This window comes from Triticum dicoccoides, chromosome 2A, assembly GCF_002162155.2.
Source record: "Triticum dicoccoides isolate Atlit2015 ecotype Zavitan chromosome 2A, WEW_v2.0, whole genome shotgun sequence".
In the NCBI taxonomy this organism is placed as follows: domain Eukaryota; kingdom Viridiplantae; phylum Streptophyta; class Magnoliopsida; order Poales; family Poaceae; genus Triticum; species Triticum dicoccoides.
This window is the reverse complement of record NC_041382.1, coordinates 716426059-716449503: the sequence shown is the minus strand read 5'-3', so window position 1 is coordinate 716449503 and position 23445 is coordinate 716426059. Positions and strand designations below refer to the sequence as shown.

The 23445-nt window shown below is 44.9% G+C and overlaps 2 protein-coding genes across 2 annotated transcripts; both read left to right on the top strand.

The window, feature by feature from the left end:
* Positions 1 to 1867: 1867 nt before the first annotated feature.
* LOC119352024 (polygalacturonase inhibitor-like) lies at positions 1868 to 11352 on the top strand. The gene is made up of 2 exons (XM_037618776.1): positions 1868 to 2711; positions 11219 to 11352. Exons 1-2 carry the CDS (start codon positions 1868 to 1870, stop codon positions 11350 to 11352), a joined length of 978 nt encoding a protein of 325 aa, XP_037474673.1.
* Positions 11353 to 15547: 4195 nt separating this feature from the next.
* Positions 15548 to 16789, top strand: LOC119358171 (polygalacturonase inhibitor-like). The gene is made up of 2 exons (XM_037624843.1): positions 15548 to 15573; positions 16183 to 16789. Exons 1-2 carry the CDS (start codon positions 15548 to 15550, stop codon positions 16787 to 16789), a joined length of 633 nt encoding a protein of 210 aa, XP_037480740.1.
* The last annotated feature ends 6656 nt before the right edge of the window (positions 16790 to 23445 follow it).

The following is a 23445-nucleotide window of genomic DNA, read 5'->3' as shown; positions in this document are numbered from 1 at the left end:
GCACCTCCGCGTTCAACACACGTACAGCCCGGTGACGTCTCCCACGCCTTGATCCAGCAAGGAGAGAGGGAGAGGTTGAGGAAGACTCCATCCAACAGCAGCACAACGGCGTGGTGGTGGTGGAGGAGCGTGGCAATCCCGCAGGGCTTCGCCAAGCACCATGGGAGAAGAGGAGGAGGGAGAGGGGCAGGGCTGCACCAACGAGAGATCAAATCATGTGTTATGGGCAGCCCCATGCCTCAATATATATAGGGGGAGGGGAGGGCTGCGCCCCCCTTTAGGGTTTCCCACCCCAAGGGGCGGCGGCCAGCCTCCAGATGGCATCTGGTGCGGCGGCCAAGAGGGGGGGAGGAGTCCATCCTCCCCAAGGCACCTCGGAGGTGCCTTCCCCCTTGAGGACTCTTCCCTCTAGGGTTCCCTAGGCGCATGGGCCTCTTGGGGCTGGTGCCCTTGGCCCATGTAGGCCAAGGCGCACCCCCTACAGCCCATGTGGCCCCCCGGGGCAGGTGGCCCCACCCGGTGGGCCCCCGGGACCCTTCCGGTGGTCCCGGTACAATACCGATGACCCCGAAACTTGTCCCGATGGCCGAAACAGGACTTCCTATATATAAATCTTTACCTCCGGACCATTCCGGAACTCCTCGTGACGTCCGGGATCTCATCCGGGACTCCGAACAACATTCGGTAACCACATACAAGCTTCCTTTATAACCCTAGCGTCATCGAACCTTAAGTGTGTAGACCCTACGGGTTCGGGAGACATGCAGACATGACCGAGACGTTCTCCGGTCAATAACCAACAGCGGGATCTGGATACCCATGTTGGCTACCACATGTTCCACGATGATCTCATCGGATGAACCACGATGTCAAGGACTCAATCAATCCCGTATACAATTCCCTTTGTCTATCGGTATTTTACTTGCCCGAGATTCGATCGTCGGTATACCAATACCTTGTTCAATCTCGTTACCGCCAAGTCACTTTACTCGTCCCGTAACACATCATCCCGTGATCAACTCCTTGGTCACATTGCGCATATGATGATGTCCTACCGAGTGGGCCCAGAGATACCTCTCCGTTTACACGGAGTGACAAATCCCAGTCTCGATCCACATAAAACAATAGATACTTTCGGAGATACCTGTAGTGCACCTTTATAGTCACCCAGTTACGTTGTGACGTTTGATACACCCAAAGCACTCCTACGGTATCCAGGAGTTACACGATCTCATGGTCAAAGGAAGAGATACTTGACATTGGCAAAGCTCTAGCAAACGAACTACACGATCTTTGTGCTATGCTTAGGATTGGGTCTTGTCCATCACATCATTCTCCTAATGATGTGATCCCGTTATCAACGATATCCAATGTCCATAGCCAGGAAACCATGACTATCTGTTGATCACAACGAGCTAGTCAACTAGAGGCTCACTAGGGACATATTGTGGTCTATGTATTCACACGTGTATTACGAGTTCCGGATAATACAGTTATAGCATGAATAAAAGACAATTATCATGAACAAGGAAATATAATAATAATACTTTTATTATTGCCTCTAGGGCATATTTCCAACATGATTCCCCGCGGGAACCGAGGTCGTTGGGGGAAGACGAGGCGCCGTGTCGCTGACGCGGCTGGCCCGCGGCTTTTTCGCGCCAAAACAGCTCGCCCTGGCGCCCCCGGGCGCCCACCAGCACGCCGGGTTCGGCCTGGGTCCGCCGGCGCTGTTTTCGGCCCAGGCCGGCGAAAATCAGGCTTCTGGGACGCGACTGGACCGTTTTTTCGGCGCCGACGCGAGAAAATTGCCTGGGGAGGCCTTTCTGGGAGCGCGGCTGGAGACGCACTCACAAATTAAGACAAGATGGGCGCCTCATCACTCATGGAGCACTGCGACACCCTGGTCGTCGTGGTGCTCCTCGCCGCAGCCGCAGCGGCACGGGCGAATAACGAGTGCCACCCCGGCAACAAGGCGGCGCTGTTGGCCATCAAATCCGCCTTCGGCAACGCCTCCTACTTCAACTCATGGACGCCCGCCACCCCGTGCTGCGAGTGGGCCAACGTCTCCTGCGACGGCTCCGCCTCCCCCTACACCACGCGCCGCATCGTCGGCGTGTCCTTGGTGAACGACGCCAGCCTCGCCGGCCCGTTGCCCAGCGCCGCCATCGCCCGGCTCACCGCGCTGCAGCAGCTCGTGCTGAACTACATGCCCGGCGTGAATGGCACCATCCCGCGCTACCTCACCCGCCTCAAAGCCACCCTCAGCTTCCTCGACATCATCTCCATGGGCATCTCCGGCCCGGTGTCGTTGTTCCTGTCCGAGATCACGGCGCTCAGCTACCTCAGCCTCTCCTTCAACAAGCTCACGGGCCCAATCCCGGCGTCGCTCGGGGACATGCCCAACCTCTACTTCCTCGACCTCGGCTATAACCGCCTCACGGGCACGATACCGCCTCAGCTCCTCAGGAAGGGCTCATACGTCTACCTCTCCCACAACAAGCTCACCGGCAGCGTCCCGGCCGAGTTCGCCCCCGTGAATTTCTGGACCATCGACCTGTCGTATAACGGGTTCAAGGGCGACGCCTCGTTCCTGTTGGGCGCGAACAAGCCCCTGCTGAACCTGGACCTGTCGCACAATGCCTTCAGCTTCAACCTGTCCGCCGTGCAGCTGCCCGAGGGCCTCAACAGCTTGGAGCTGAGCCACAACTGTTGGGTTTCGTAGTAATTTCAAAAAATTTCCTACGCACACGCAAGATCATGGTGATGCATAGCAACGAGAGGGGAGAGTGTTGTCTACGTACCCACGTAGACCGACTGCGGAAGCATTGACACAACATAGAGGAAGTAGTCGTATGTCTTCACGATCCAACCGATCAAGCACCGAAACTACGACACCTTCGAGTTCGAGCACACGTTCAGCTCGATGACGATCCTCGGACTCCGATCCAGCAAAGTGTCGGGGAAGAGTTCCGTCAGCACGACGGCGTGGTGACGATCTTGATGTACTATAGCAGCAGGGCTTCGCCTAAACTCCGCTACAGTATTATCGAGGACTATGGTGGCTGGGGGCGCCGCACACGGCTAAGGAATAGATCACGTGGATCAACTTGTGTGTTCTTTGGGGTGCCCTGCCTCTGTATATAAAGGACTAGAGGGGGGAGGCTGGCCGGCCAAGGGAGGGCGCGCCAGGAGGGTCCTACTCCCTCTGGAAGTAGGATTCCCCCCCAATCCTAGTTGGAATAGGATGCCTTGAGGGGGGAAAGAGAGAGGGGGGGCCGGCCACCTCTCCTAGTCCTAATAGGACTAGGGGAAGGGGGGAGGCGCACAGCCACCTTGGGCTGCCCCTTTCTCCTTTCCACTAAAGCCCACTAAGGCCCATATAGCTCCCGGGGGGTTCCGGTAACCTCCCGGTACTCCGGTAAAATTCCGATTTCACCCGGAACACTTCCGATATCCAAACATAGGCTTCCAATATATCAATCTTTACGTCTTGACCATTTCGAGACTCCTCGTCATGTCCCTGATCACATCCGGGACTCCAAACAACCTTCGGTACATCAAAATGCATAAACTCATAATATAACTGTCATCGTAACCTTAAGCGTGCGGACCCTACGGGTTCGAGAACAATGTAGACATGACCGAGACACGTCTCCGGTCAATAACCAATAGCGGGACCTGGATGCCCATATTGGCTCCTACATATTCTACGAAGATCTTTATCGGTCAGACCGCATAACAACATACGTTGTTCCTTTTGTCATCGGTATGTTACTTGCCCTAGATTTGATCGTCGGTATCCAATACCTAGTTCAATATCGTTACCGGCAAGTCTCTTTACTCGTTCTGTAATACATCATCCCGCAACTAACTCATTAGTTGCAATGCTTGCAAGGCTTATGTGATGTGCATTACCGAGAGGGCCCAGAGATACCTCTCCGACAATCGGAGTGACAAATCCTAATCTCGAAATACGCCAACCCAACATCTACCTTTGGAGACACCTGTAATGCTCCTTTATAATCACCCAGTTACGTTGTGACGTTTGGTAGCACCCAAAGTGTTCCTCCGGCAAACGGGAGTTGCATAATCTCATAGTCATAGGAACATGTATAAGTCATGAAGAAAGCAATAGCAACATACTAAACGATCGGGTGCTAAGCTAATGGAATGGGTCATGTCAATCAGATCATTCAACTAATGATGTGACCTTGTTAATCAAATAACAACACTTTGTTCATGGTTTAGGAAACATAACCATCTTTGATTAACGAGCTAGTCAAGTAGAGGCATACTAGTGACACTCTGTTTGTCTATGTATTCACACATGTATTATGTTTCCGGTTAATACAATTCTAGCATGAATAATAAACATTTATCATGATATAAGGAAATAAATAATAACTTTATTATTGCCTCTAGGGCATATTTCCTTCAGTCTCCCACTTGCACTAGAGTCAATAATCTAGTTCACATCGCTATGTGATTAACACCAATAGTTCACATCTTTATGTGATTGGTTCACATCTCCATGTGACTAACACCCAAAGGGTTTACTAGATTCAATAATCTAGTTCACATCGCTATGTGATTAACACCCAAAGAGTGATCATGTTTTGCTTGTGAGAGAAATTTAGTCGACGGGCCTGCCATATTCAGATCCGTATGTATTTTGCAAAATTCTATGTCAACAATGCTCTGCACGGAGCTACTCTAGCTTATTGCTCCCACTTTCAATATGTATCTAGATCGAGACTTAGAGTCATCCAGATCTGTGTCAAAACTTGCATCGACGTAACTTTTTACGACGAACCTTTTTGTCACCTCCATAATTGAGAAATATTTCCTTATTCCACTAAGGATAATTTTGACCGCTGTCCAGTGATCTACTCTTAGATCACTATTGTACTCCCTTGCTTAACACAGTGTAGGGTATACAATAGATCTGGTACACAGCATGGCATACTTTATAGAACCTATGGCTGAGGCATAGGGAATGACTTTCATTCTCTTTCTATCTTCTGCCGTGGTCGGGCTTTGAGTCTTACTCAACTTCACACCTTGTAACACAAGCAAGAAACTTTTTCTTTGACTGTTCCATTTTGAACTACTTCAAAATCTTGTCAAGGTATGTACTCATTGAAAAACCTTATCAAGCATTTTGATCTATCTCTATAGATCTTGGAGCTCAATATGTAAGCAGCTTCACCGAAGTCTTTCTTTGAAAAATTCCTTTTAAACACTCCTTTATGCTTTACAGAATAATTCTACATTATTTCCGATCAACAATATGTCATTCACATATACTTATCAGAAATGCTGTATTGCTCCCACTCACTTTCTTGTAAATACAGGCTTCACCGCAAGTCTGTATGAAACTATATGCTTTGATCAACTCATCAAAGCGTATATTCCAACTCCGAGATGCTTGCACCAGTCCACAGATGGATCGCTGGAGCTTGCACATTTTGTTAGCACCTTTCGGATAGACAAAACCTTCTGGTTGCATCATATACAACTCTTCTTTAACAAATCCATTAAGGAATGCAGTTTTGTTTATCCATTTGCCAGATTTCATAAAATGCGGCAATTACTAACATGATTCGGACAGACTCTAGCATAGATACGAGTGAGAAACTCTCATCGTAGTCAACACTTTGAACTTGTCGAAAACCTTTTGCGACAATTCTAGCTTTATAGATAGTAACACTACTATCAGTGTCCGTCTTCCTCTTGAAGATCCATTTATTCTCAATTGCTTGCCGATCATCGGGCAAGTCAACCAAAGTCCATACTTTGTTCTCATACATGGATCCCATCTCAGATTTCATGGCTTCAAGCCATTTTGCGGAATCTGGGCTCATCATCACTTCCTCATAGTTCGTAGATTCGTCATGTTCAAGTAACATGACCTCTAGAACAGGATTACCGTACCACTCTGGTGCGGATCTCACTCTGGTTTACCTGCGAGATTCGGTAGTAACTTGATCTGAAGTTACATGATCATCATCATTAGCTTCCTCACTAATTGGTGTAGTAGTCACAGGAACAGATTTCTGTGATGAACTACTTTCCAATAAGGGAGAAGGTATAATTACCTTATCAAGTTTTTTTACTTTCCTCCCACTCACTTCTTTCGAGAGAAACTCCTTCTCTAGAAAGTTTCCGAATTTAGCAACAAAAGTCTTGCCTTCGGATCTGTGATAGAAGGTGTATCCAATAGTTTCCTTTGGATATCCTATGAAGATTTACTTCTCCGATTTGGGTTCGAGCTTATCATGTTGAAACTTTTTCACATAAGCATCGCAGTCTCAAACTTTAAGAAACGACAACTTTGGTTTCTTGCCAAACCACAGTTCAGATTGTGTCGTCTCAACGGACTTAGATGGTGCCCTTTTAAACGTGAATGCAGCTGTCTTTAATGCATAACCCCAATACGATAGTGGTAGATCGGTATGAGACATCATAGATCGCACCATATCTAATAAAGTACGGTTATGATGTTCGGACACACCATTATGCTGTGGTGTTCCAGGTGGCGTGAGTAGTGAAACTATTTCACATTGTTTTAACTAAAGACCAAACTCGTAACTCAAATATTTGTCTCTCCAATCAGATCGTAGAAACTTTATTTTCTTGTCACGATGATTTTCCACTTCACTCTGAAATTCTTTGAACTTTTCAAATGTTCCAGACTTATGTTTCATCAAGTAGATATACCCATATCTGCTCAAATCATCTGTGAAGTTCAGAAAATAACGATATTTGTCGTGAGCCTTAACACTCATCGGACCGCATACATCAGTATGTATTATTTCCAATAAGTCTGTTGCTCGCTCCGGAGAACGGAGTCTTAGTCATCTTGCCCATGAGGCATGGTTCGCAAGCATCAAGTGATTCATAATCAAGTGATTCCAAAATTGCATCAACATGGAGTTTCTTCATGCGCTTTACACCAATATGACCTAAATGGCAGTGCCACAAATAAGTTGCACTATCATTATTAACTTTGCATCTTTTGGTTTCAATATTATGATTATGTGTATCACTACGATTGAGATCCAATGAACTATTTTCATTGGGTGTGTAACCAAGGTTTTATTCATGTAAACAGAACAACAATTTATTCTCTTACTTAAATGAATAACCGTATTACAATAAACATGATCAAATCATATTCATGCTCAACGCAAACACCAAATAACACTTATTTAGGTTCAACACTAATCCTGAAATTATAGGGAGTGTGCGATGATGATCATATCAATCTTGGAACCATTTCCAACACACATCGTCACTTCACTCTTAACTAGTCTCTGTTTATTCTGCAACTCCCATTTCGAGTTACTAATCTTTAGCAACTGAACTAGTATCAAATACTGAGGGTTTGCTATAAACACTAGTAAAGTACACATCAATAACATGTATATCAAATATACTTATGTTCACTTTGCCATCCTTCTTATCCGCCAATCACTTGGGGTAGTTCCGCTTCCAGTGACCAATCCCTTTGCAGTAGAAGCACTTAGTCTCAGGCTTAGGATCAGATTTGGACTTCTTCACTTGAGCAGCAACTTGCTTGCTGTTCTTCTTGAAGTTCTCCTTCTTCCCTCTGCCCTTTTCTTGAAACTAGTGATCTTGTCAACCATCAACACTTGATGTTTTCTTTGATTTCTACCTTCGTTTGATTTCAGCATCACGAAGAGCTTGGGAGTTGTTTCTGTTATCCCTTGCATATTATAGTTCATCACTAAGTTCTACTAACTTGGTGATGGTGACTAGAGAATTCTGTCAATCACTATCTTATCTGGAAGATTAACTCCCACTTGATTCAAGCGATTGTGGTACCCAGACAATCTGAGCACATGCTCACTAGTTGAGCGATTCTCCTCCATCTTTTAGCTATAGAACTTGTTGGAGACTTCATATCTCTCAACTCAGGTATTTGCTTGAAATATTAACTTCAACTTCTGGAACATCTCATATGGTCCATGACGTTCAAAACGTCTTTGAAGTCCCGATTCTAAGCCGTTAAGCATGGTGCACTAAACTATCAAGTAGTCATCATATTGAGCTAGCCAAACGTTCATAACGTCTGCATCTGCTCCTGCAATAGGTCTGTTACCTAGCGGTGCATCAAGGACATAATTCTTCTGTGCAGCAATGAGGATAAACCTCAGATCACGGATCCAATCCGCATCATTGCTACTAACATCTTTCAACACAATTTTCTCTAGGAACATATCAAAATAAACATATGAAAGCAACAACGCGAGCTATTGATCTACAACATATATATGCTAATACTACCAGGACTAAGTTCATGATAAATTAAAGTTCAATTAATCATATTACTTAAGAACTCCCACTTAGATAGACATCCCTCTAATCTTCTAAGTGATCACGTGATCCAAATCAACTAAACCATAACCGATCATCACGTGAGATGGAGTAGTTTTCAATGGTGAACATCGTTATGTTGATCATATCTACTATATGATTCACGCTCGACCTTTCGGTCTCTGTGTTCCGAGGCCATATCTGCATATGCTAGGCTCGTCAAGTTTAACCTGAGTATTCTACGTGTGCAAAACTGTCTTGCACCCGTTGTAGATGGACGTAGAGCTTATCACACCCGATCATCACGTGGTGTCTGGGCACGACGAACTTTGGCAACGGTGCATACTCAGGGAGAACACTTCTTGATAATTTAGTGAGAGATCATCTTATAATGCTACCATCAATCAAAGCAAGATAAGATGCATAAAAAGATAAACATAACATGCAATCAATATAAGTGATATGATATGGCCATCATCATCTTGTGCTTGTGATCTCCATCTCCGAAGCACCGTCATGATCATCATCGTCACCGGCGCGACACCTTGATCTCCATCGTAGCATCGTTGTCGTCTCGCCAATCTTATGCTTCCACGACTATCACTACCGTTTAGTAATAAAGTAAAGCATTACATCGTGATTGCATTGCATACAATAAAGCGACAACCATATGGCTCCTGCCAGTTGCCGATAACTCGGTTACAAAACATGATCATCTCATACAATAAAATTCAGCATCATGCCTTGACCATATCACATCACAACATGCCCTGCAAAAACAAGTTAGACGTCCTCTACTTTGTTGTTGCAAGTTTTACGTGGCTGCTACGGGCTTAAGCAAGAACCAATCTCACCTACGCATCAAAACCACACCGATAGTTTGTCAAATAGACTTTGTTTTAACCTTCGCAAGGACCGGGCGTAACCACACTTGGTTCAACTAAAGTTGGAGAGACAGTCGCCCGCAAGCCACCTATGTGCAAAGCACGTCGGGGGAACCGGTCTCGCATAAGCGTACGCGTAATGTTGGTCCGGGTCGTCTCGTCCAACAATGCCGCCGAACCAAAGTATGACATGCTGGTAGGCAGTATAACTTATATCGCCCACAACTCACTTGTGTTCTACTCGTGCATATAACATCAACATAAATAACCTAGGCTCGGATGCCACTGTTGGGTTTCGTAGTAATTTTAAAAAATTTCCTACGCACACGCAAGATCATGGTGATGCATAGCAACGAGAGGGGAGAGTGTTGTCTACGTACCCACGTAGACCGACTGCGGAAGCGTTGACACAACGTAGAGGAAGTAGTCGTACGTCTTCACGATCCAACCGATCAAGCACCGAAACTACGGCACCTCCGAGTTCGAGCACACGTTCAGCTCGATGACGATCCCCGGACTCCGATCCAGCAAAGTGTCAGGGAAGAGTTCCGTCAGCACGACGGCGTGGTGACGATCTTGATGTACTACAGCAGCAGGGCTTCGCCTAAACTCCGCTACAGTATTATCGAGGACTATGGTGGCTGGGGGCGCCGCACACGGCTAAGGAATAGATCACGTGGATCAACTTGTGTGTTCTTTGGGGTGCCCTACCTCTGTATATAAAGACCTAGAGGGGGGGGGGAGGCTGGCCGGCCAAGGGAGGGCGCGCCAGGAGAGGGAGTAGGATTCCCCCCCAATCCTAGTTGGAATAGGATTCCTTGAGGGGGGAAAGAGAGAGAGGGGCCCGACCACCTCTCCTAGTCCTAATAGGACTAGGGGAAGGGGGGAGGCGCACAGCCACCTTGGGCTGCCCCTTTCTCCTTTCCACTAAAGCCCACTAAGGCCCATATAGCTCCCGGGGGGTTCCGGTAACCTCCCGGTACTCCGGTAAAATCCCGATTTCACCCGGAACACTTCCGATATCCAAACATAGGCTTCCAATATATCAATCTTTACGTCTCGACCATTTCGAGACTCCTCGTCATGTCCGTGATCACATCCGGGACTCCGAACAACCTTCGGTACATCAAAATGCATAAACTCATAATATAACTGTCATCGTAACCTTAAGCGTGCGGACCCTACGGGTTCGAGAACAATGTAGACATGACCGAGACACGTCTCCGGTCAATAACCAATAGCGGGACCTGGATGCCCATATTGGCTCCTACATATTCTACGAAGATCTTTATCGGTCAGACCGCATAACAACATACGTTGTTCCCTTTGTCATCGGTATGTTACTTGCCCTAGATTCGATCGTCGGTATCCAATACCTAGTTCAATCTCGTTACCGGCAAGTCTCTTTACTCGTTCTGTAATACATCATCCCGCAACTAACTCATTAGTTGCAATGCTTGCAAGGCTTATGTGATGTGCATTACCGAGAGGGCCCAGAGATACCTCTCCGACAATCGGAGTGACAAATCCTAATCTCGAAATACGCCAACCCAACATCTACCTTTGGAGACACCTGTAATGCTCCTTTATAATCACCCAGTTACGTTGTGACGTTTGGTAGCACCCAAAGTGTTCCTCCGGCAAACGGGAGTTGCATAATCTCATAGTCATAGGAACATGTATAAGTCATGAAGAAAGCAATAGCAACATACTAAACGATCGGGTGCTAAGCTAATGGAATGGGTCATGTCAATCAGATCATTCAACTAATGATGTGACCTTGTTAATCAAATAACAACACTTTGTTCATGGTTTAGGAAACATAACCATCTTTGATTAACGAGCTAGTCAAGTAGAGGCATACTAGTGACACTCTGTTTGTCTATGTATTCACACATGTATTATGTTTCCGGTTAATACAATTCTAGCATGAATAATAAACATTTATCATGATATAAGGAAATAAATAATAACTTTATTATTGCCTCTAGGGCATATTTCCTTCAACATCGACATCTACGGCGACATCCCAGAGATGGTGGTGGACATGATGCTGAATTATTTGAACGTGAGCTATAAGCCTCAGCGGCGTGGTGCCCGCCGGTGGCAACATGGCCTGGTTTGATCAGTCCTGCTTCCAGCACAACAAGGGGCTGTGTGGAAGTCCACTTCCACCCTGCAAGCAGTGGTCGTCGTCTCCACTCTCGACCAACCCGTACGTCCGGCTGTAATCTGATGGATGGATAATTACAACTTTATTATCATATAAGAAATAAAGGATAGCATCCCTGTGGCTTTTTCTACTACTGTTTACTGCGTGTTTTCATCAGTTGGATTAGCCAGCTGCTTGTTAGACTACTCATAGTGGAGAGTAACTTAGAGTAGTAACATGCATATGTTACTAGTCTATGTTACTACCTTTATAGTGGGGAGGGACTTAGATTAGTAACTTAATTTATTAGCTTATAGACTTATTTTGTGTTGGTATGTGTGATGTTATTCGAAGGGGAGCCTTGGCGCAGTGGTAAAGCTACTGCCTTGTGACCATGAGGTCATGGGTTCAAGTCCTGGAAACAGCCTCTTACAGAAATGTAGGGAAAGACTGCGTACTATAGACCCAAAGTGGTCGGACCCTTCCCTGGACCCTGCGCAAGCGGGAGCTACATGCACCAGGTTGCCCTTTTTTTTATGTGTGATGTTATTCATAGTATGAGTAACTAGCTATGTTACTCAAATCATCTCTCACTATTAAATCATTGTCACATAAGCAATTTGCTGAGTTGAACCTTATATTACTCCTGAATGAGCAATGCTAGACCTACGTACAAGTCCTACGTGCTGATGTGGCCCAATAACAGATAGAAATTTCTGTTGCCTCAACAGCACTACAGCAGACGTGCTGGTCCACAGTTCTCAGCCTGTGTTTGGTTTGAGTCATGTCACTATTAAATCATTGTCACATAAGCAATTTGCTGAGTTGAACCTTATATTACTCCTGAATGAGCAATGCTAGACCTACGTACAAGTCCTACGTGCTGATGTGGCCCAATAACAGATAGAAATTTCTGTTGCCTCAACAGCACTACAGCAGACGTGCTGGTCCACAGTTCTCAGCCTGTGTTTGGTTTGAGTCATGTCCCCGGACGAGACAGGACGGTCCCATTCCATTTTTCGTGGTGTTTGATTCAGAGGCGAGATGGAGTGGGACGACCCAAGCAGGGCCCCCTAGCTCGTGGTGTCACAAATACTTGAACTGCTGCGGTGACTAGGTACATACAGTGGGTCCTAGTCATTATTTTCTCAGTTCTGAGCTATGAGAATCTAACTTCCTTCAAATCTTTGAGCTATAACAGTTTTCAGTTGGTGTTCAAACTTTCCTGTCTTCTATACTGAATATAATATAGACGCACAGTCAGTTATGTGCGTGCAACCTTCAAGCCCTCTTGCAGCTTTGGAACTTTAAGTCAGTCATGAGTTGGGCTAGGGTTCAAATTTTCTTCCAGCATGTTTTGCCTCTGTAGGATTTATTTTTAGCTCAGATGAAATTCCATGGTTTGATGCTCCGTGCATAGTTTCTGATGCAAACCGTACATCTATCAAAAGGCACAATGCAACTGAACTTGTTTTCTATTGCTTGGTTCCACTAAGATGCATGATTGCAACCTATTCATTATCTTTCAGTTTTTAGATGTGAGAAGATTGCCCATGTCCATGTGTGTGTGTTGTGCTCATTTGAGCAAGAAATTACCAAGTGTATGTCTTTTGCAAATGTGTTCGTCCATGGAGTTCTCCTCTGCTCACTCTCACTGTGCTCTCATCTCTATAGGTGTGAGCGAGCAGGACGAAGCAATGGATGCTGCTCGTGGTCCGCTCCTTCCCCACCAGGACGACGCCCACAGCAAGCTCAGGGTTTGCTCCTTCTCTGCGTGGCCTGTTAACACCTCTCCCGTCCATGGAAGCCTGGAAGGTCCACCTCCCCTCTCCTCTCCCTGTTCAATGCAATTTCTTTCTTTCTTTTTGCTCTTTCTGATTCAAGCATGCTAGAGCATATTCCAGTATGTGCCCATGTGGCTCACAAGTTTGGAACATCGAATCTAATTAGGGATTAGATTAGAAGTTTGGAAGGTGTTCTGCTGCTGCTAATCAAACCACCCTAGCGAGTTACTTAGTTGATGCAGATGCAAGAATGCTCACTTGTCCTGCCTACCGTGCCACTGCTCGGTTTTCGGTGTATTTGTGTTTGTAACTGATGCAAAGCTATCAAATCTTGTTGTGTGCAAAGCTAAGCAATCAAATTTTACTGGTGTGTGTAATCAACGTAAAGCAATCAAATAAACTTGCTACATGTTGCTTAGCTTATTTACCGGAACACTTTTAGGACCACTTATATAAGTAACAAAGAAACCTCAGCTTGCTTAATTTGTTACTCCCTCCATCCCATAATGTAAGACGTTTTCTTACACTAGTGTAGTAGTGCCAAAAAACATCTTATATTATGGGCCGGAGGGAGTACTTCTCAATGACAAGCATATATGTCAAATTAACTTGTTATTTCTCCTGTCCTTGTGTGGCAGGATTCGGTTTGGTACAACACCATCACCGAACCGATGCAGACGACAAAGACCTTCAGCGTGCCAGGTACCTTGGCGCTGCTGCTTCCGTGCGATGGCGGCAGCGGTGGGTTCGGCATCGGCTACAAAAACAGCCACGGTGACCTCCTCTCTTTGCCTCTAGCAATTCTCTTCTGATGTAGGTGGTCTATGTTCATCTCTAACCCATGTGTGTGTGTTGTGCTCATGTGAGCAGCATATTACCAAGTTGTATGTGTGTTGAAAATGTGTTCTGCACATTAGCAGATCATGTTGATGTGATACAGTACAGTGGTTTAGTTCTTTAATGAACATGAGCTGATTTTCTTATCTCTGCTTAGGGATTCTTGTTGTATGAATTTCAGTTTTTGATGTTCTGCCCACTGATGCTTATTTATTGGTGTATGTGCTATGCAAATATGTTCTGTACAATAGCAGTTCATGTACATCATACAAGTGTTTGCACATGCCATACTTACCTGCACCATCAAACTATCTTCTTTATCCACTAGCTGCTGCAAATGCCAACTACTCCCTCTGTCCCACAATTTTTCGCAAGCTAAAACAGATTGCAAAAACATCTTATATTATGGGACGGAGGGAGTATTATGATCTGATGGATGCCTCTATGTATATATATCGAGAGAAGTATAATAATGGTTAGAGAAAAGTTGAGCTATTACTTTGGTGCCAAGACATGAAAGTTTATTACTTTGGTGCCAAGACATGAAAGTATTTCTTTTCAAGGTCAGGGTAGTAGGACCGCATGCAATGTTCAAATATTTATATAGGCGGATCACTTGTTCCACTCAATCGATTCGTTCTTTAGCACTAGTCACTGCTCAAATTAGCACAGGAACAACAAGAGTGAATTCCATTTTTTACCTTGTAGTTGTACATTTGTGACACATATTACCCTATTTAGCGGAACTTTTATCGAAATGTCAGATTTTGGAGACTTTTAACACGGTTTTACCCCAGTTTTACATTTTGTTTGTTTATGGTCGATAGGATCGGCATGTTGCGTCATTGATTCGTACAAAAAACTGTAAGGATCGGAGGGCATCATTGGCGATCTTGTCCAAGCTTCTCTTGCCTATCTGTTCCACTCCTTGTGGCTGTCGACATGTTTTTGGATACAGGGCGTCACCTCACACCTTACCTGATGGACACGCATCAAAAAACAAGGGTCCAAAGATTTCAAAAGGGGCATTCTAGACGAATTTTCACTCGAAGGGGTAATTAGTGTCACAAATGTATAAATATGGGGTAAAAAGTGGAATTCACTCGAACAACAATATCATGGCACTCCAAACTAGTCATGTTAATACGTAGTATTAATTAGTATTGAGTCTCTGTGATGACTCTCCTCTCATATATGGGTTAAATCTTGCATCTGTGTGTGACGCGTATTTAAGTTTGTTAGATATAAATAAAAGAAGAGCAACGGGTCATTCATGCTAGCATGATTTTTTCTCCCGCTTCAAATTTTTTATGCCAGCATGATTTTTTCTCCTGCTTCAAGAAATATGTGCCTGATCGCAGCAGTCCAGTCCATATTATCTATCATTGGTGGAAACAATTGAACAGTTTGGTGAATTCACGGCATTTATGCCTGCCCTGTACTTTCTTCAGAGCATCTTAATTCACTGTGTTGGTTTGTTAATTATATTTATTATATTTTTCAAGCTAATTCTTATGGAATCTGACCTGTGATTTATGGATCAGCTGATGAAGATACTTGATATATTTCTCAGGTATTTACCGTAATTGCTAGACGATTTTTGAGTCATACTCCAGAGACCACCGTATGGTGTGGGTGGGGGAGAACTTCACCAGCGAGTCGGTCAGTGTGAGGCCTAGTTCAGCTGCAAAACGTGCCCAACCATCAGTGCCTTTACATGTCACTTGTCGTTCTCGACGGTGTCTCAGTGTCTGTTTGCACTCTTTTATGGGAGGAAAAATAATGCATTTCAGGGGAGGCGGTGACAAATTTTAAGCTTGTTTTAGAGAAAATGCAAAAGAGCTTGCGTTTCATTGTATTAAAAAGAAGAGGGTTTAATAGTTACAATCCTCCTGGGAGGCGGTTACATTTCGGGGTGATGATAGTCAATGGACATCCTAGGTTTGTGGGATGATGGCTCTAAGCCCTAACGCGCCAGCGGCAGCCCAAAGGGTGGCCTCCTCCTTGATCTTTGTGAGCAAGTCAGCAATGAGGGGGCGGCCATGATTGAAGACGCAGTCGTTGCGGTGCTTCCAAAGCATCCAGGGGACTAGCAGGACGGCAGAAGCGAGGCCTTTGCGCATGGGCTTGGGCGCGAGCTGTCTTGCGGATTGCTTTGTGATGTATGGATCAGCTGATGAAGTTATTTAATATTCTCCGGCCCGGTGCCGTCGTTCCTGTCGGAGATCACGGCGCGCGGCTACCTCAGCCTCTCCTCCAACAAGCTCACGGGCCCAATCCCGGCGTCGCTCGGGGACATGCCCAACCTCTACTTCCTCGACCTCGGCTATAACCACCTCACGGGCACGATACCGCCTCAGCTCCTCAGGAAGGGCTCATACCTCTACCTCTCCCACAACAAGCTCACCGGCGGCGTCCCGGCCGAGTTCGCCGCTGTGAATTTCTGGACCATCGACCTGTCGTATAACGGGTTCCAGGGCGAAGCCTCGTTCCTGTTGGGCGCGAACAAGCCGCTGCTGAACCTGGACCTGTCGCACAATGCGTTCAGCTTCAACCTCTCCGCCGTGCAGCTGCCCGAGGGCCTCAACAGCTTGGAGCTGAGCCACAACGAGATCTACGGCGAAATCCCGGAAATGGTGGTCGACATGATGCTGAATTATTTGAACGTGAGTTACAATCGCCTCGGCGGCGTGGTGCCCGCCGGTGGCAACATGGCCTGGTTTGACCAGTCCTGCTTCCAGCACAACAAGGGGCTGTGTGGAAGTCCGCTTCCGCCCTGCAAGCAGTGATCGTCGTCTCCACTCCCGACCAGCCCGTACGTGGCTTACTACGTTGTAGGTTCGTATAATACCCAGCGAACAGCCCTCCCACATGGGCTCAGCCCATTTAGCTTTTTTAGTTTTAATGAGGCCATTTAGCTTTTTTAGTTTTAATCATCAAAAATGGATCCATCTGGGCTACCACATCTGATATGCTTACTAATCTTGTTTTCTTCTTCTTGTTGGAGAGACACAACGCCAAGAAAAAAAACACAGCACCTTCACTCTTTGGTTTATGTTTTTTTTGCACGGTTTTTGTTACGGTTTCTAGTTTTCCTGTTTTGTTCATAAAAGACTAATATTTGTTTTTTTAAAATTGTACATAAATTTCAAAAAAAAAATGTTCATGCCTTTCAAACTTGCTCAGAATGTCAAAACACGAACAGTTTTTTTATAAAAGACCAAAATTTTAAACAAGTTCTGCATTTTTTGGAGTTTTCTTAGTAAAAGAAGACCGATAAAATAGTCGAACATGTCGCAACTTACATATGGTGTCGGAAATTGTTAAACCTAGCATGGTTGCCTACCATGGGCATGCCCATCCGGGTGCACCCTTCATTGAACATGGTCTAGTTTTGAAAAAAATTTAAATGACCCAAACTTTTGCAGGCAGGGGGCATGCCCATGGTAAGGATCCATGCCAGGTTTGAACGATTTCCGACAAAATATGCAAGTTGCGACACATCCTATCATTTAGCTGCCTTTTTTAACGGAGAGAAGTCCAGAAAAGATCAAATTTGTCGAAAACCAAAACAACTTGGCATGGTGCATTTAATCGATCATATAAGATCATGGAAAGATTTAGGGTGAGTTAATGGATGCCGCAAAAACATGCCCTCAAATGGACGCTTCTCGCTTACCTGAACATCCTCTGTTGAACATGATATATTTTTGGACATGCATGAAATGATCCCAACCTTTTCCAGTAGGCTGGCATGCCCATGGTAGGCTCCATGTTAGGTTTGAATGAATTTCCCACAACATATGCATGTTGTGTCACGTCCGGGCATTTATAAGCCAGTTTTCACCGAGAAAACTCTAAAAAATGCAAGAATTATCAAAAACTTAAATAGCTTGACATGGTGCCTTGATTTAATCATAGAAGGAGGTGGGAAAAATTAGGCCATTTGAAGGATGTTGAGAAACAATATACCCTCAAGTAGAGTCTTCTAGCCAACCCGAACATCATCCATTAAACATGGGCTACTTTTGGACATTCTTAAAATGACCCCAACCTTTCCAACCTGGTGGGCATGACCATGGTAGTCATCCATGCCAGGTTTGAACGATTTCTAACACAGTATGCAAGTTGTGACATGTCCGCCCATTTATCGGGCGTTTTTTACCGAGAAAACTCTGAAAAATGCAAAACTTGCGGAAAAGCAAAACAACTTGGCATGGTGCCTTGAATTGGTCATACAAGGCATCAAAAAAAAATATGGGCCATTTCAAGCATGTCGGGAAACGACATGCTCTTATATGGAGCCACCTCGCCTACTCGAACACCTCTGTTGATCATGGTCTAAGTTTTTCTTTTTCCATCTTTTGTAGTGCGTCAAATATAACACTAAAAAAGACTTTGGTTTTCCTTTTCAACCGGGCTGGTTTTTTCTTCAGTTTTTACATGGGTTTTTATATTATTTTGTTTTTCTTTTCTTTTATTGATTTTGAAAAAAGTTCATCAAAAAATCAAAATAAGTTTATCAATTTTGAAGGAAAGTTCATTGATTTGGGAAAAAACACAAATTTGAAAAAAAACATTGATTTAGAAACAAAGTTCATCAATTTTATAAAAAAGTTCAACAATTTTCAAAAACAAATCGCCAATTTGCGAAATAGTTCACGAATTTGAGAAGAGAACCGATCAATTTTGGGGAAAAAAAGTTCACTGATTTGGAAGAAAAATTCAAGAATTTGAAATTTTGTCGTCATTTTCGAAAAAAAAATCACTAATTATAAAAACTTCACGCATTTAAGAAAAAAAAACAAGAAGAAAATACCCAACAGAAAATGTTCCGCTTTTCCAGTATCCTATTTTAAGTATTAAAAAATGTACACAACACGTGAATTCCTATTGCTGAGGTGGTTAGTGCGGGTGTGCTAGTTCCTGGAGGACCTAGGATCAATACTGCAGGACGCATGATTTTTTGCCTTTTCATAAAAAAGGAAGGCTGAATGGGCCAGCCCGCGGCAGGGTGTGCACGTCCGTTCATGTACAGCGTATACGTGTTTGTCAAAAAAAAAACAGCATATACATGAAGAGTTTATAAATTATGACCATCATGCCTTTACTTATAAAGAGGTAATGGGCTAATCTGAGCCGTTCTTATGTTTAAGGGGGGTGTACCGAAGCAGAAGTGCCCATAATATAAGAGAGTTTTTGACACTACAGGGAGTACTATCTTTATAGTGGGGAGTGACTTAGATTAGTAACTTAATTTATTAGCTTATAGACTTATCTTGTGTTGGTATGTGTGATGTTATTCATAGTATGAGTAACTAGTTATGTTACTTAAATCATCTCTCATTATTAAATTATTGTCACATAATCAAATTTGCTGAGTTGAACCTTATGTTATTCCTGAATGAGCAATGTTAGACCTACGTACAAGTCCTACGTGCTGATGTGGCCCAATAACAGATAGAAATTTCTGTTGCCTCAACAACACTAGAGTAGACGTGCTGGTCCACAGTTCTTAGCCTGTGTTTGATTTGAGTCATGTCCCCCGACGAGACAGGACGGTCCCATTCCATTTTTCGTGATGTTTGATTCAGAGGCGAGATGGAGTGGGACAACCCAAGCAGGGCCCCCGAAATTCGGCTGTGTCAAGCGGCTCAGCAAGAAGCGAGTGGCTGTGTCGAGCGCGTGTGGCAAGGCAGGGTGGCGCGGCCATGTGGGCCGGGCGGGCGATGTCACGCTGGTCCTCTGTGTTCCTCTCCTTCCCAAAACGCGACTGCAGCCGGATCGGCGATCGAGCTGGCGATGTTCAGCGGCAAGGCATGGCGGCGTGGCAGCGCCAAGAGCACGTGCGGCAAGGTTGCCAGCCTCCACCTCCTCGTCGTGGCCCTCATCGCGTCCTCTCTCTCCGGCCGGTGGGGCGCGCGTTGGAGCCCGCCCCGGACGAGGAGGAGCACGGTGTGCACGTCCGTTCATGTACAGGGTATACGTGTTTGTCAAAAAAAAACAGCATATACATGAAGAGTTTATAAATTATGACCATCATGCCTTTACTTATAAAGAGGTAATGGGCTAATCTGAGCCGTTCTTATGTTTAAGGGGGGTGTACCGAAGCAGAAGTGCCCATAATATAAGAGACTTTTTGACACTACAGGGAGTACTATCTTTATAGTGGGGAGTGACTTAGATTAGTAACTTAATTTATTAGCTTATAGACTTATCTTGTGTTGGTATGTGTGATGTTATTCATAGTATGAGTAACTAGTTATGTTACTTAAATCATCTCTCATTATTAAATCATTGTCACATAATCAAATTTGCTGAGTTGAACCTTATGTTATTCCTGAATGAGCAATGTTAGACCTACGTACAAGTCCTACGTGCTGATGTGGCCCAATAACAGATAGAAATTTCTGTTGCCTCAACAGCACTAGAGTAGACGTGCTGGTCCACAGTTCTTAGCCTGTGTTTGATTTGAGTCATGTCCCCCGACGAGACAGGACGGTCCCATTCCATTTTTCGTGATGTTTGATTCAGAGGCGAGATGGAGTGGGACGACCCAAGCAGGGCCCCCGAAATTCGGCTGTGTCAAGCGGCTCAGCAAGAAGCGAGTGGCTGTGTCGAGCGCGTGTGGCAAGGCAGGGTGGCGCGGCCATGTGGGCCGGGCGGGCGATGTCACGCTGGTCCTCTGTGTTCCTCTCCTTCCCAAAATGCGACTGCAGCCGGATCGGCGATCGAGCTGGCGATGTTCAGCGGCAAGGCATGGCGGCGTGGCAGCGCCAAGAGCACGTGCGGCAAGGTTGCCAGCCTCCACCTCCTCGTCGTGGCCCTCATCGCGTCCTCTCTCTCCGGCCGGTGGGGCGCGCGTTGGAGCCCGCCCCGGACGAGGAGGAGCACGGTGTGCACGTCCGTTCATGTACAGGGTATACGTGTTTGTCAAAGAAAACAGCATATACATGAAGAGTTTATAAATTATGACCATCATGCCTTTACTTATAAAGAGGTAATGGGCTAATCTGAGCCGTTCTTATGTTTAAGGGGGGTGTACCGAAGCAGAAGTGCCCATAATATAAGAGTCTTTTTGACACTACAGGGAGTACTATCTTTATAGTGGGGAGTGACTTAGATTAGTAACTTAATTTATTAGCTTATAGACTTATCTTGTGTTGGTATGTGTGATGTTATTCATAGTATGAGTAACTAGTTATGTTACTTAAATCATCTCTCATTATTAAATCATTGTCACATAATCAAATTTGCTGAGTTGAACCTTATGTTATTCCTGAATGAGCAATGTTAGACCTACGTACAAGTCCTACGTGCTGATGTGGCCCAATAACAGATAGAAATTTCTGTTGCCTCAACAGCACTAGAGTAGACGTGCTGGTCCACAGTTCTTAGCCTGTGTTTGATTTGAGTCATGTCCCCCGACGAGACAGGACGGTCCCATTCCATTTTTCGTGATGTTTGATTCAGAGGCGAGATGGAGTGGGACAACCCAAGCAGGGCCCCCGAAATTCGGCTGTGTCAAGCGGCTCAGCAAGAAGCGAGTGGCTGTGTCGAGCGCGTGTGGCAAGGCAGGGTGGCGCGGCCATGTGGGCCGGGCGGGCGATGTCACGCTGGTCCTCTGTGTTCCTCTCCTTCCCAAAACGCGACTGCAGCCGGATCGGCGATCGAGCTGGCGATGTTCAGCGGCAAGGCATGGCGGCGTGGCAGCGCCAAGAGCACGTGCGGCAAGGTTGCCAGCCTCCACCTCCTCGTCGTGGCCCTCATCGCGTCCTCTCTCTCCGGCCGGTGGGGCGCGCGTTGGAGCCCGCCCCGGACGAGGAGCCGGCGTTCAACCTTGTTACGTCCCTGCCCACGCGCCTTGGTCGCCAGGAGGACCTGACCTCGCCATTGCACGGGCTGGACGAGCTGTTGAGCTTAGGCATGATACTCGATGAAATGCCTACAAGACGGGCTGACGTTATATAGGATTCATCCCATCCCTGCTTCATCTCTCCAAGGACGGTCATGTCTCTTGAAGGAATTTTATAGGAATTTCATATGATAGGATTTTTAAAAAAGAAATTCCTATAGAACTCTTCGGTTTGTAGGAATGAAATCCTATTCCTATGAAGGAAATCTTCATATCCTTCACATTTCATAGGAAAATAAATATTAACCTAGACTCAATGGAAAAAATCTTATGATGTAAAACAAATGACATCTCCTTTCCTATTACTACTTATAGGATTTGAGATGCATGTCATCTCTTATTTTCTATGACTTTTTTATTCCTATAGTTTTCCTACCCTATGAACCAAAGGAGGCCTAAACACTATCTGGGATCGTCCCGTCTTCGCCTGGTTCCACCTTGTCCCAAAACAAAACACACCCTAGAATTCGATAAAGCAACCTAGGCTTCACTGCGACCATACTGTCACTTGGCCCGCAGCTGAGAATGTTATTCCTCTTGTTTTGGTTCTTCCGAGGATGCGCCTATTAAGTTCCACAATTTAAATGGAGGAAGCCTATTTTTACTCTCCTCAATAATTCCCACAAGTTATCATCTCCTCTTGGGATTACATTGGAGCTTGCCATAGCATCAAGGAAGCGAAACTAAGAGCAATCCGGCCTGTATATTGGTACCACTCTTGACAAGCCCGTTATTTTGAAAACTGACAGTTCTTTTGGGGCTTCTGTGTTTGGAAAGGAGTATGTTGACAGGCCTACTCTGATGGATTTAAAGAAGGATGCATTGAATGTGTCTAAGCTGATGGTGGATATAAAGATATTGAAGATGAACATGAGGGACACTATGGTGGCTAACGAGACTGCAAAGTTTAGTTTTGATAATAGGTCTGATAGTATTATTTTAATACTATTCCGTTTGACCCTCTAAATAAAATTATGATTCAAATTTACACCCTCGAACAATTCAAGATAACAATATGTGATGCCTTACAAGCCATCAAATTTTTTGAAGTTCCTTGTATGACATTTGATATGAATTTCATCCCTCACATGCCACTGCTCGTAAGTTGATCTGGAAAAAGGAAAAATTAAACAAAGTTTTTGTCTGCACTGTTTTCATGACATTATATCTGTAAATACAAATAATTGTGTTCCTTCCATGTCATTATAATTACGAATACAAATGCAGTGTGAGTACAAGAGGCATCAACCAATAATTTTTTTTGCGGATGAACCAATAAAAAGTTGTGAATATGTATTGCCGAGAAATAGATTAATCATAAAAAAATATTAATAGACAATGTCACAAATAATAGACAAGTGCACAATTCCGATACAACCAGTATTCCATTATGTCCATGGACCGGAGTAAATCTAAGCAAAAACATAATTAGGAGAACTGGATAGAACGAGATAGAGAGTGTCTAGTAAAATTATTTTGCCATTGTTGGCACTCAAATTTTTAAAAAGGTATGGGCCAGCACATGGCCTA

Bases quoted from the DNA above. Each gene is read 5' to 3' on its own strand.
- LOC119352024 (XM_037618776.1), top strand. From the start codon at position 1,868: ATGGGCGCCTCATCACTCATGGAGCACTGCGACACCCTGGTCGTCGTG. The intron at 2,712-11,218 runs GTTGGGTTTCGT...TATTGCCTCTAG, and splicing joins CTTGGAGCTGAGCCACAACT to GGCATATTTCCTTCAACATC.
- LOC119358171 (XM_037624843.1), top strand. From the start codon at position 15,548: ATGAAGATACTTGATATATTTCTCAG. The intron at 15,574-16,182 runs GTATTTACCGTA...CAGCTGATGAAG, and splicing joins ATACTTGATATATTTCTCAG to TTATTTAATATTCTCCGGCC.